Raw genomic sequence first — 15135 nt, 5'->3', positions numbered from 1 at the left:
GGGTCTGAAATTGTCATCGTAGGTGCATGTCCACATGTCCACAGCTTGGTGAAAAAAGGTCCACTATTGGAGCAATCATTAGAAAATGGAAGAAGCTAAACATGACTGTCAATCTCCCTCGGACTGGGGCTCCATGCAAGATCTCACCTCGTGGGGTCTCAATGATCCTAAGAAAAGTGAGAAATCAGCCCAGGACTACACGGGAGGAGCTGGTCAATGACCTGAAAAGAGCTGGGACCACCGTTTCCAAGGTTACTGTTGGTAATACACTAAGATGTCATGGTTTGAAATCATGCATGGCACGGAAGGTTCCCCTGCTTAAACCAGCACATGTCAAGGCCCGTCTTAAGTTTGCCAATGACCATCTGGATGATCCAGAGCAGTCATGGGAGAAAGTCATGTGGTCAGATGAGACCAAAATAGAACTTCTTGGTCATAATTCCACTAACCATGTTTGGAGGAAGAAGAATGATGAGTACCATCCCAAGAACACCATCCCTACTGTGAAGCATGGGGGTGGTAGCATCATGCTTTGGGGGTGTTTTTGTGCACATGGGACAGGGCGACTGCACTGTATTAAGGAGAGGATGACCGGGGCCATGTATTGCGAGATTTTGGGGAACAACCTCCTTCTCTCAGTTAGAGCATTGAAGATGGTATATATATATATATATATATATATATATATATATATATATATATACATATATATATACATATACATACATATATATACATATATACATATATACATATATACATATATATATATATACATATACATAATATACATATACATACATATATATACACATATATATATATACATACATATATATATATATACATAGATATACATACATATATATATATATATATATATACATATATACATAGATATATATATACATATATATATATATATATATACATATATATACATATATATATGCATACAAACATACATACAAACATACATATAAAAAAAATATATATACATATACATATATATACATATACATATAATACATATAACATACATATATATACATACATATATATATATATATAAATATAAATACACATAATATATATACATACATATAAAATATTATATATATATATACATACATATATATACATACATACATATATATATACATACATATATACATACATATATATATACTATAAATAATAACATATATATATATAATAAATAATACAACAACAAACATACCATATACATACACATACATACATACATATATATATATATACATACACACATACATAACATACATACAAATATATATATATATATATATATATATATATACACACATACATACATACATACATACAAATATATATACATACATATACACACACACATATACACACACATACACATACATATATATATATATATATATATATACACATATACACACACACACACACACACACATATATATATATTTGGGCTGTCAATCGATTAAAAAAAATTAACTAATTAATTGCACAATTTGCTGTAATTAATCGCGATTAATCGCTTTTTTAAATTGAGACTGAAGCTTGTCATAATGGATATTTAAATGCTAAAAAACAATCAAGGAAAGGTTCTGCTAAGTTCAGAATGTTTAATATCTTTCAGAACAACAGCAGCAACAATTTGGCTTAGTCCTGTTGAAGGCTGCTGGAAACGGCTAGAAACAGTTCATCTCCAACGAGCCTATGTTCAGTCGGCGGCAGGGCAGTCGGGACAATGAGGTGACTAGTCTCTCAAAATCTGACGAAAATCTTCTAAACTGACCCTTGTTGAGCTGAAATGAAGACAGATTCAGCAACTGCAAGGCCTATTTCTCGCTTAAAATGTTTTCAGAAACATGCTTCAGTGAACTATTTTAGTACAATATGAGATCGTATTCTGAACGGCCGCCATGACAGTCTGGCTCTCAATATCTGGAGAAAACAAACCCATGTGACGCGTTCGTCCAATCAGCTGCCGGTTTTCATTACTTGGGCAACAATACAGAGTAGTACCGCCTGCTGTTATGTAGATGTATTACGTTTCTCAGCTGCCACATGAAGTAAACAAACACAGCTGCGTTAATTTCGTAAATTTTTTTTATCGAGTTAAATATTAAAAAATTAACGCAAAAATTTACGCGTTAATTTTGACAGCCCTAATATATATATATACACATACATACACACACACACATATATACACACACACACACATATATACACACACACACACACACACACTCACACACACACAGAAGAACAAAGTATACGGAAACCTTGGCTAGTAACAAAGAAACCGATTTAAAGAAAGATGGCAACAGTCAGAAGGTTTGAATGTTTCTTCTCAGGATATGGAAAGTTTTTTGTTCTCTAAAGTCCAGTTCAAAGAAAAGAAGTCTGGCCGAGACGAGTGTAAACTTTAGTCTCCTTGTATGTCTCCGGTCTGCAGCGTTCTGAAAGCTGACAGTTTTTACCAATGAGACGAGACAGTGTAGAATCTGCATAGAAACCACTCTATGTACTTCCGTTCTAACTTCAGACGTTTTAGGCTTTTTTTTAGCTGGATATCATTTGTAGCATCTTAAGTATGAATGAGGAGAGTGATAGTGAGCTACAGAGGCATTTCTAGTAGCGATTAAAGGGAGAAAAGGGTTTTATTTCTCTGATTTATCCTTTGTTCTATTGTTGCTCCTTCTCTTCAGTCTCTCTGTAGCTCTCTCCACCACATACCGTGCTCACAGTGCTCGTTGAGCCTCATCTAGAACTCTGCCATTTCCACCAGCTGACAGTTCCTATAGTTTGTAGCTGACTTGACCAGCTGACTTCTCTATTGGCTGTTGAAACGGGTGCTGGAACCCCTAAAGGTTCTCCAGGTTCTCTGGTCTTCTCAGGACTAATTAACCCTCTTCAAGGACATCTATAACCTCCAAAAGACTGTGGTGGCAAATTTTATTTTAACCATTATTGATTAATGATTTTAACCATTTGCTTAAAGATTGTTTTAAACCTCCATAAAATGTTGTTCCTTCCTCTTAGACTCTTAAAGACTAGAGAGGGCCTGTTAAGGAGGGTAACATGCACACACACATAGATACACATGCTTGCAATGAAGACATGCTTTCCTGCATACCACAAACACCTACACCACCCCCAAACAATAAGCAAAACATATTAGATGCAATACAGCATATAGAAAAGAAGGAATTAGCAGAGAAAATGCCTACTTATGCTATGTATTCATCAGATGTGTATAAAAAACTGCCTACAACAGTGTTGACAATACAGGGGAGGGAAATATAATTCTTGGTTGATTCAGGGGCTACAAATTCGGTTTTGAAAAAATCATTGTTTCCAAAACAAAAACTTTCTGGTAGGGTAATTCTTTCTAGAAGTGCAAGTGGTATGATAATGCCAGAGAAATTTACCGTTCCAATGACTTGTGTGCACACAGATCCTACAGATCCAGACCCAGAGAGAAGAGCAAAATGCTCATTTTTGCTCTCACCTGTGTGCCCGGTAAATTTATTAGGAAGAGATCTAATGTGTGTTTTTGGTATAGGGGTAATTCCTACCCCCACTGGCCTTTTTTGACAAAAATCATCTTTTTCCTGACATGTTTTTGTTAAAATCAAAAAGTGCACACTCCTTCACATTTCTATGGGACGTTAACCTTTGTCGGGCTATCGACCTCCTGACAGAAGCACAACAACTAGTGTCACCTTTAGCAGTGATGAGAACACCACAACAAATGCATTGTATCTCTCTTGTCTCCCCAACTCCAGAAGAAGAATATGTTGACAAATTCCTTGACCAGTCCAAGGACCGACAGTTGTCTTACGTCTACTGGCACGCATACGCGCACGGTGACGGTAGCCTTGACTGATAAACAGAAACACTTTTTCAGAATTTCTAACTCTGTAGCTCATATTCTTCTCTCTTTGTCTTTATTTGATCAGGAAACCGATTTGTCTTTATCCGGTGTAACTGGATTGAACGATGGATTGTCTGGTAACAACATTTTACCTACTGACGTCTCACCACTTTTAGCCAAAGTGCCAACACACCTTTGGGCGACACATAAATATGACGTGGGGTTGATTAAAAATTGTCAACCTGTCGTCATAATACCACGTTCGACTACAGACCACAGAAACATCAATATCCGTTAAAACAGGAAGATTGATGGAATCCGACCCGTTATTAACTCCTTATTGGATACAGGAGTTATAATTCCGTGTCCAGATTCTCCTGTTAGAACACCGATTTTTCCGGTAAAGAAAATACGGCCAAAAGGCATTCCGACGGAATGGCGTTTTGTTCAGGACTTGAAAGCTGTCAATGCAGCTGTTCATGCGCGCGCACCAAATGTGCCAAATCCATACACAATCCTACAGGGAATTAAAAGTAATGCTCATTCAGTTGTACTGCATGTACCTTTGAATCTGTATTCTCATATTTTGCAAAATATAATAAATGCTCAAAGACCAGACTTTGGTTTAATTCTCAAACAGTCTTTATATGTTTTCATTTTTATCATTGATATTTACTAAACTCTGCTGCTTCAAGAAAACTTCCATAACATTTTGGCGTTGTCGGCAGGTGCGGGGAGCATGGAGCATCAATAGGAGAGAGAGAGATATATGTATGTTACATTACAGTGATAATGGATTTAGGATACTACAGAGAAGGAGGACCCATATGTTCCTCATGGAAACAGGCTGTTTGGTATACAGGTAATGTAGGTTGGGGCTATGAAGTTCCTAACGACCACACAAACCTAACCAATAGATTGTCAATAAAGAAAGTAAACTATTCCTCAACAGGCATCTTGTTAACATACCAATGTACCACCAGTTACTTCAAGCGTTGTGTGTATTATGACCTTAGGGAGGCTTCCCTGTGGATCTTTCTATCTTAAAGTAATCTCACCTTCCACATCTCACACAGAATCACCACATTTGACGCAGACTTTTGAAAGTTTATCTAACAGATGGGGATCTTCTGATGAGAATGATGCATTCTCCACTAATGCATGGCTTGGCCTAGTTAAGAAGTTCACGCGTGATGTAGGGTATAATGACTCTTGTTATGTTTGTTCACTATTTCCCCACTCTCAGAAGCAGGCTACCCCAGTAAAACCACACACATTGAATCTCACAGAAGTTGTCTGTGCTCTGACAGCACTCAAGGATGTTAGAGAGGAGGGGGGTCAGTTCTATTCGGCTTTTATTCAACCTTCACCTTGTGGAGGTTTTGCGAATCGCACTGTGCATGCTCCGAATGGTACTATTTTTAAAACTAAAAATGGAAAAGCATCTGATAGTATAGGACAGTTTCACCATAGCCTTATGAAGAATTTGACGCATGCCCTATGCATTGAACGACCTCGTCGCATGGGTTCTCAGTATTTGGGGGTAACCACGGGTTGTCAGCGGACTTTGAATTGTACGTGCGCAACAGGGGATTTAAATATTAGTGCATGCTTACACTCCACACCAGGGTATCTTAGTGCTTCAGTACTGATACCATCTTTGACTCACACCATGCGTTGGCCTGATGATTCTGGCGCAGGGTCTCTAGTGGATTATGTTTGGCTCTGTCGAGACCATTGGTATCAGATTTTGACTTCACAATGGGCAGGAAGATGTAGTATGATATATTTGACACCTTCTATTACAGTTATGACTTCCCTTGTGCATACAACTCACCACTATCCCATGTACATGCCCACATCTGATGTTTCTGCTCGAGATAAGCGAGAGGTTACCAGCCCAGGAACTAAATTTGCAGCAGGATTCTTTCCTTGGTATGGAACAGTAAACAATGCACATAATATTGATCGGGTTCAGGAAAGTCTTGAGAATTTGACTGCTATGATGATTTCAGGGTTTGGAGAATTTCCTCCTGTTATGCGAGCTATGAGAAACATGCTAATGCAGCATCAGATGGGATTGTACCTATTGCTAGCAGCACAGGGGGGACTATGTCACATAATTGGAACACACTGCTGCACATTCATTCCAGACATTTCAGGAAACATCACTGACACCATTCACCACTTGAACCTACTTTTGACTAATCTCAAAGCACAGGACATCCCAGAACACTATGCAGGATGGGACTGGTGGGCCTGGGTTTTTCAAGGGGGATGGAAGGCTTGGTTAGCTCGATTTGTTGCACAACTAATAACTTTGATTTTTGGTTTCCTGATCTGTGTATGCTGCATAATCCCACTAGTCAAGAAAATGATTTCCTCCATCTTCATGGTAAATATGATACAGTATCAGGCACTTCAGAATACTGAGTCCTCTGACTTGTTTCGTCTGTCCAGGTATGATGATGAGGTCCTGGACTCCGTTTCTGATATTGTGTGAGACTGATTAAAATTTTTGTTTTATTATTTTTACTTAGACGTGAACGCTTGCTACAATTAAAAAGGGGTTTTTTTTGTACCTCTTTAAAAACAGCATTTCAGCAATAGACAATTATATCCATAAGTTTGAATCTTAAGAAGTAAAGGTTGAATTTTGTGATCAATTATGTTTGAATCTTTAAGAAGGTTTGAATTTTTAAAGTAAAATTTATTTGTGTGATTATTTTGTAATCAAAAGGGTGGACTGTGGTAGCAAATTTTATTTTAACCATTATTGATTAATGATTTTAACCATTTGCTTAAAGATTGTTTTAAACCTCCATAAAATGTTGTTCCTTCCTGTTAGACTCTTAAAGACTAGAGAGGGACAGCAGCAGCCATGAACTCTTGGCCTAGTGGTTTTTGTTTAAGAAACTCTAGCTTCTCATTTTGTTTAACTTTTTAGCAGACAAAGTCGAGAAGGCCACAAACCATGTCTCCTACTGCCTCCTGAGATAAACTATTGTTTAGGCTAATGTTGGGAACAGAGAGCAGGGAGGAAGGTGAGGATGGTTTGACTTTTGGTGATGTCCTCTTTTCAACTATGGCCAGGCTAAAAGATAAAGTTAGAGGGGTGGCTTGAGAGAGGTTTTGACTATATGATGATGTGATGTTTAGATTTTAGTTTAGTAATGCTCATTCAGTTGTACTGCATGTACCTTTGAATCTGTATTCTCATATTTTGCAAAATATAATAAATGCTCAAAGACCAGTTGTTGTTGGACTCTTTCGTTGGTGTTGTGTTACAGTACTCACAGTGAGTGCAGGAAGGAGTTGAGGCAAGTGCAAAGGAGCAACGGCAGCATGGCGCACAGCGTCATCACGTTGTTGAATTTAGCCTCCAGAATGCTGCGATGTTCACCTTCTGCTTCTGTCTGATTGGCTGAATAATCGACCGATGACGAGTCCTTCAGACGGCTGGTGAAGTACTAAAGACACAGACAACCATTGTGTTATTCTGTTTACAATATTCAGACTCAAACAACAACAACATGTGGGCTGACTTCCTGTCTGTGGCTCTCAGCTCTGCACCCATTGGTTCGACTCTAGATACACAGTATCTCACAAAACTGAGTTCACCCCTCACATTTTACTAAACATTTCATTATATCTTTTAATGGGACAACACTGAAGAAATTACACTTTGCTACAAAGTGAAGTATTAAGTGTACAGCTTGTATAACAATGTGCTGTCCCCTCAAAATAACTCAACACACAGCCATTAATGTCTAAACCGCTGGCAACAAAAGTGAGAACAACCCTATGTTAAATTCCCATAGAGGCAGGCAGATGTTTATTTTTAAAGGCCAGTTATTTCATAGATCCAGGATACCCTGCATCCTGATAAAGTTCTCTTGGCCTTTGGAATTAAAATAGCCCCACATCATCACATACCCTTCGCCATACCCCCACATCATCACATACCCTTCACCATACCCCCACATCATCACATACCCTTCACCATACCTAGAGATTGGCATGGTTTTATGTCGGTTAGCCTAATAGCTGGTTTGATTTGCATTGAGAGATGATGTTATGGAAAGTACCCCATGCCAATCTCTCGGTATGGTGAAGGGTATGTTATGATGTGCGGGGGCTATTTTAATTCCAAAGGCCAAGGGAACTTTATCAGGATGCATAGTATCCTGGATTCATGAAATAACTGGCCTTTATAATAAACATCTGCCTGCCTCCATAGGAATTTAACATAGGGGTGTAATGACTTTTGTTGCCAGTGGTTTAGACATTAATGGCTGTGTGTTGAGTTATTTTTAGGGGACTGCACATTTACACTGTTATACAAGCTGTACACTTAATACTTTACATTGTAGCAAAGTGTAATTTCTTTAGTCAAGTCAAGTCAAAATTTACTTATACAGCACTATTTATACAGACAAGCTGACCAATGTGCTTTACAGAGCAATAGAATATCACACGACAGACAAAACAAGAAAAATTAAAAACAAATTAAACACTATTAAAAGCAATTGAATAAAAGTGTGTTTTCAAGAGTGACTTGAAAACTGACAAGTCAGAAGCAGAACGAATATGAGAGGGCAAGCTATTCCATAGTGTCGGGCCAGCAATGGCAAAGGCACGATAACCTCTGTGTTTTAACCTGTACCGTGGTATGGATAAAAGTTTCTGTGTACCTGACCTAAGATCCCTGGAAGGAGTGTATTGCTCTAGGAGCTCCGATAAATAGAGGGGAGCTTGATTGTTAAGACATTTATAAACAAATAAAAGAATTTTAAAATCGACCCTAAAACGAACCGGCAACCAGTGAAGGGAAGCTAAAATTGGAGTGATGTGTTCGTATTTACGAACGTCCTTTTAAAAGTCTTGGCCGCCGCATTCTGGACTGTTTGAAGACGTGTTAAAGTTGTAGAATTTATTCCGTAATATAAAGCATTACAGTAGTCCAGTCGGGAAAATGATAAAATTCTATGTATCCCCCCCCACAAAGCTTCAGCTGGGGGGGAGAATAAAAACGGCTTAACTTTAGTCAGCATACGTAAATGAAAGAAACACGAACTAACAACAGAGTTAATTTGTTTATCCAATTTCAAAGAACTATCTATTGAAACACCAAGATTTTTCACACAAGTATTTGTAGGTATAGAGAGTGTAAACGCTTCAGGGATATGATTTAGGCTACTTTTAGGAGGACCAAAAAGTATAAGTTCCGTTTTATTATCATTTAATTTTAAGAAATTTGTAGACATCCACTTCTTTATTTCGTCTAGACAAGCCGACAGATGCTCAGGTGAGTTTTTTCCTACCCGTTAAATGGGAACCTTTAGTGTTGTCCCATTAAAAGATACAATGAAATATTTACTAAAATGTGAGGGGTGTACCCACTTTTGTGAGATACTGTATACCCGTAGATACTTCACTGACCACTGCAGTTCATTACAGTGATACGTCAAGGTGGTCGTCAGTTTGGGACGGACATGTCGCGCCGCTTAATGCATGCAAGTCTATCGAGGCAGGGGTCTATCCACAATGAATTTCGAATAGATTTTCAAATGGTTTGCTTTGCTACAAATACCAGACATGTATTTATGATACAGGATACTTTGTTAAATAAAATATCCGGGTTTTCATACTGAAATACCTAATCTTGTGTAGATAGTAACAGTATGCAGATTTAAGCCTTAAAAGGTCCAATATGAGACACAGCCAGTAAAGTGATCCCGACTGGTGCTGGCTAACACCCCCATGCTAACTGCTAATGTTACGGGATGACCAGGCAAGCGGGCCATGGCTGTTTACAACATGTAGCCTGTTCAGCAGCCATAGCCAACAACGGTGAGTTATTTGAAGCCAAAATAGGGGGGCTGTAAATCAGGAAGAGAGGACCGTGGGTTTGCAGTGTGTTTAGCCAATTTTGATGTAATTCTAACACAAAGTGTGTTCAGTCGGGTGGAGAAAGCGGCAAGGTAGTGTCATTTGTAGCAGTTCTCAACGTAATTCTAAGCCGAGGAATCGTGTCTGTCCGTCGAGTAGAGAGCTCCGCGTGAGCACGGGCTTTTATGACATGTCAATATAGCCAGCATCTAACGTTAGCTACTCAGCTGTGCTGTGGAGTAATGTCCGGCTATGTGAGACTAACGTCTACCAACATTGTTTTGGATGCCGCGGTCTCAGGCTGGCAACCTCCATGAACTTCGAGTCTGGGGAGGAGGGGGCCAGGGAGACGACTCTCTCCAGTATTTTGAATTTGTACTGCAATAACTATTTTAAATACTAGCTGTCAGTATTACATTTTGCATCTTTAATATAATAACAGGTGAATTATATAAAAATGCAGTCATGAAAAAGGAATGTCTATAGCGACTAAAACGTTTGTTTTGTCCCAGGCTGTAAACACGTTAAATTCTCCTGTGAAGTTTGGATGGGGAATGACTCGCCTCAAGCAGCCGCTTGAGGAACTCCTAATATCTGAAATAAAATAAAAACATTTCACCTGGCACAAGCTAGCATTAGCTTAATTCAGTATCTGGACTGCTTCCCCATCCTTCAAAATAAAAGTTGGTTCAGAGCAGAAGATGGTGTGCAGGTGGAGCACAGACAGGAAGTGATGTCATACCATGGTAGCTGTCATGAAGAAGTTCCAGGGCAGCAGCGTTCCCAAACCGAGCATGAAGAAAATCAGCCAGACGCCAAAGTACCTGCAGAAAGACATTTTCAAAGTAAAAAAATAAATATTTTATTATTAAACACATGAACGCCTGAGTGTTTGTCTTTGTTCTGCAGGCGGCTCCTTATCTTCATATTTACAACCATCTAACCCTGAAATATTAAAAACATCCTAATATGTGTAGTTTACTCTGAGCAGATAGAAGGCTGGGTATCTGCTCTTTCATAGGGGGGCACATGAACTAATTTCACAGCATAAGTGAAATAACAAACAACACATCAGTCAATAATTATCAGTCAGTCAGAGTGGCAGGAGAGTCTGATCAGATTTGATCACAGATTTTGACATTGAAGAGAACGTCTCTGCGTCACCCTGTCGTCGATGTATTTGTGTCCGGCTCGCTCTACATTATGCCCGTTATTACACAGGTACCTACCAAATAAATCAATACTACATTATCCCCGTTATTACACAGGTACCTACCAAATAAATCAATACTACATTATCCCCGTTATTACACAGGTACCTACCAAATAAATCAATACTACATTATCCCCGTTATTACACAGGTACCTACCAAATAAATCAATACTACATTATCCCTGTTATTACACAGGTACTTACCAAATAAATCAGTACTACATTATCCCTGTTATTACACAGGTACCTACCAAATAAATCAGTACTACATTATCCCTGTTATTACACAGGTACCTACCAAATAAATCAATACTACATTATCCCCGTTATTACACAGGTACTTACCAAATAAATCAATACTACATTATCCCTGTTATTACACAGGTACCTACCAAATAAATCAATACTACATTATCCCTGTTATTACACAGGTACCTACCAAATAAATCAATACTACATTATCCCTGTTATTACACAGGTACCTACCAAATAAATCAATACTACATTATCCCCGTTATTACACAGGTACCTACCAAATAAATCAATACTACATTATCCCTGTTATTACACAGGTACTTACCAAATAAATCAGTACTACATTATCCCTGTTATTACACAGGTACCTACCAAATAAATCAGTACTACATTATCCCTGTTATTACACAGGTACCTACCAAATAAATCAGTACTACATTATCCCTGTTATTACACAGGTACTTACCAAATAAATCAATACTACATTATCCCTGTTATTACACAGGTACCTACCAAATAAATCAGTACTACATTATCCCTGTTATTACACAGGTACCTACCAAATAAATCAATACTACATTATCCCTGGTATTACACAGGTACTTACCAAATAAATCAATACTACATTATCCCTGGTATTACACAGGTACCTACCAAATAAATCAGTACTACATTATCCCTGTTATTACACAGGTACTTACCAAATAAATCAATACTACATTATCCCTGTTATTACACAGGTACTTACCAAATAAATCAATACTACATTATCCCTGTTATTACACAGGTACTTACCAAATAAATCAATACTACATTATTCCTGTTATTACACAGGTACTAACCAAATAAATCAATATTACATTATTCCTGTTATTACACAGCTACTTACCAAATAAATTAATACTACATTATCCCTCTTATTACACAGCTACTCACCAAACATATCAATACTACATTATCCACATTATTACACAGCTGCTGTAATTACCAAATAAATCAATACTACATTATCCCTGTTATTACACAGCTCCTACCAAACATATCAATACTACATTATCCACATTATTACACAGCTACTGTACTTACCAAATAAATTAATACTACATTATCCCTGTTATTACACAGCTCCTACCAAAAATATCAATACTACATTATCCACGTTATTATACAGCTACTGCACTTACCAAATAAATCAAAAGATTTGACTCAAAATATTGCTTTTGCTAAAGAAAATACACGGTTGAAAAAATGGAGCCTACTCATAATTCACATTAAACTGAAAATGTTTTGACGTACTCCATTTAATGTTTGCTACATGTCTGTTCATTTCTCGGTCATCCAGCTGTGTCTGGTAACCTCTCCTCTGCATTTTCTGGTTCTCCATTTTGTTTCTTTACTTTTTTTGCCCCAGCTGATAAATTACTCAAACTTCTGTGGATTGACAGATGTCCTCCAGAGTGATCATAGCTGTGTCCATAGCAATGGTCTGTTATAGAGAATTACACAGCTTTGTTAAATACTTGATTCTGATTGGTCAATCATGGCATTCTGCTGTACTGCTTGTTGCCATGGACACAGTTGTGATCATAAAGTCTATGAAAGGACCATTTTAAAAATCAATAAAATAATTTTGTATCAAATTATTTATTTCTTCAGTAAGTAGTTGTGTAATAAACATAATGTAGAGGGACCCGACACACAGCGAAGGATTTATGGAGCCAATAAATCTACTGAACACTGAGAATATGAAAAGTTGTTTTTGACTCACTTATCTCTTGGGGAGCTGACGGCCATTTTCCTCTGAAGAACTGATGGACTGAAGAACTGATCAGATTGAGATTTTCTCTCGATGTTCTGCAGATATTTTTCTCGGCAGTCAGAATCTGCTCCTGATTTTTAAACTTCAACACCAACCAGCTGTTCTCTCTCTCTGTTAAATTATTCTCTAACTCTTTAGTGTGTCAGGAGTCAGTTTGTTAAATATTCTGTTTATATTCTGTCCATTTGTTGAATATTCTGGCAGTTAAAGCTTTGTCTCTTTCAGTCTCTTTCCAGTCAGTTGTGAAATACTTCTTCCTGTATCAGTCACGTTTTAAATAAATCCTGCTTCCTCTCTCTTCCTGCTGTGGTTCGTCTCTCTTCTTTCTGCAGTTTCAGCAGAATCAGTTCTTCAGCCAGCAGAGACCTTTGACCTCTGATATCAGTTCAGTGGACTTTGTTACTGTGTAGATGGTGACAATGCAATAACAGAACAACACCAGTTCAGTTACTTCTTTAGAATCTAATTATTGTCAGATTCAAAGGAAACAACTGATTTATTATTCATGATATTAAATGTTAAACTGTTGGTGATCTTTAAATGTCACACAGAAGGTGGAATAAAGGTTTGTCTCATGTTATTAATGTTGAATAAAGTTGTTTGTCTCTACCTGCACATTGATCTGTTTCACCTGTGTGACTCAAGTGGGTTTTATAAAACTAAAGAAAAAACTACAAAAGTACTTTACGTCTCTGTATTTCTGTGTTTATATCTTCATGTTTATATCTTACTTACATACTCATTATCTAATAAAAGACTAATCCTGCAGCATTTGCAGTTTGAGTCAGTATTTGTAATAAAAAGAGAGTTAACAATATCTAACTGATCAATAATTAACAGCAGATCAATGTGATCAGATCATTAATCATTAATGAGAGGGTGAGGCTTCGCTCGGCTGTGTGTTCACTGGGCTCTAACAAACGTGGTCAAAGTGTTTCATTGTTTTGGTTTGAGTTTTTGTGTTTGGACCCTAAGTCACAGAGACGGAGGCGGAGCTGGTTTTAGGGTGTTCATTGAAGAAGAAAAAAAAAAATATTGAGTTTCTGGGGAATCGGCTGGAGGCACTTGGAGGTAATGAAGTCTGTCTGGTGTAGCAGGAGGAGATAGCGGTCCAACCAGAAGACTCAGTCAGGCTGAAAGCTGGGGAACACTGGAGACATGGTGGCTCAGTGGTTAGCACTTCTGCCTCACAGCAAGTTGGCACTGCAGAGTTCAATCCCCAGTCCAGGCAGCGCCTTTCTGTGTGTAGTTTACATGTTCTTCCCATGTTTGCGTGGGTTCCCTTCAGCTGCTCTGGTTTCCTCCCACTATAAAGGCATGCATGCTGGGTAACTAGGACTACAGATGAAAATTAGCCTTCTGGCTAACTGGTGCATTTACAGAAATGTGCATTGTCCTAATAACATTAATAAATCATAAAAGAGTGCTGGCTTGAACAACACTTGTTAGTCCAGAAATCCAAAAATACATAAACAAAAAGTAGAAAACACAAGCGCCACTGACCTCTATCAACTGCAAAAGGATAATGTGATACAGGAGTGGAGTCTGGACCAGGCTTTATCGGAGAGATAACGAGATGAATATCAGGTGTGCCTCATTACACAGTCCCAGCTCCGCCAGCCAGCCACAGACTGCCAGGGAGAGAAACTGAGTGATAAGGAGAGAAATGCTGCAAGGTGTGCCTCGTTACAGAGACTACGCCCTCTGCTGCACCCACTGACTGCCAGGGAGAGAAACAGGAAAACCCACCAAACAGCAGAAAGAAACACCACCATGACACCTTTGCATGAAAGAAGAACTGTTTGAACTCTGTATTGTTTCCCAGGCATCAGTCTGTATTTTCTCTGCCGTGGTCAGTGCATTCCTGTAGATCTCTGAGTGTCTCCTGTAGATTAAACTGAAGTCTTTTATTTCAGTAAGTCAGACTGAAGTCTTTTATTTCAATAAGTCAAACTGATCTTTAATTTCTATAGGTCAAACTGAAGTCTTTTATTTCAATAAGTCAGACTGAAGTCTTATTTCAATAAGTCAGACTGTAGACAAGACTCTCAG

At 38.0% G+C, this 15135-nt stretch overlaps 1 protein-coding gene across 5 annotated transcripts in view; it reads right to left on the bottom strand.

The window, feature by feature from the left end:
- LOC120557752 (equilibrative nucleoside transporter 1-like) overlaps window positions 1–15130 on the bottom strand; it is a 29050-nt gene extending 13920 nt beyond the window's left edge. For 3 of the 5 annotated variants that reach the window (XR_005639016.1, XR_005639017.1, XM_039798348.1), the window contains exons 1-3: window positions 13033–15130; window positions 10539–10620; window positions 7202–7374 (exon numbers count right to left, since the gene is read on the bottom strand). Coding sequence is in view for 3 of the 5 variants with exons in the window: in XM_039798348.1 (XP_039654282.1) it covers window positions 7202–7374; window positions 10539–10620; window positions 13033–13058 (281 nt within the window). In the remaining 2 variants the exon portion in view is untranslated. The remainder of the gene's footprint in view (window positions 1–7201; window positions 7375–10538; window positions 10621–13032) is intronic. The other 2 variants (XM_039798356.1, XM_039798365.1) reach the window with 2 other exon arrangements.
- Between the last annotated feature and the right edge of the window lie 5 nt (window positions 15131–15135).

This window comes from Perca fluviatilis, chromosome 1, assembly GCF_010015445.1.
Source record: "Perca fluviatilis chromosome 1, GENO_Pfluv_1.0, whole genome shotgun sequence".
NCBI lineage: Eukaryota > Metazoa > Chordata > Actinopteri > Perciformes > Percidae > Perca > Perca fluviatilis.
Note: the sequence above shows the minus strand (reverse complement) of the source record. Positions and strands in the feature narration are given on the sequence as shown.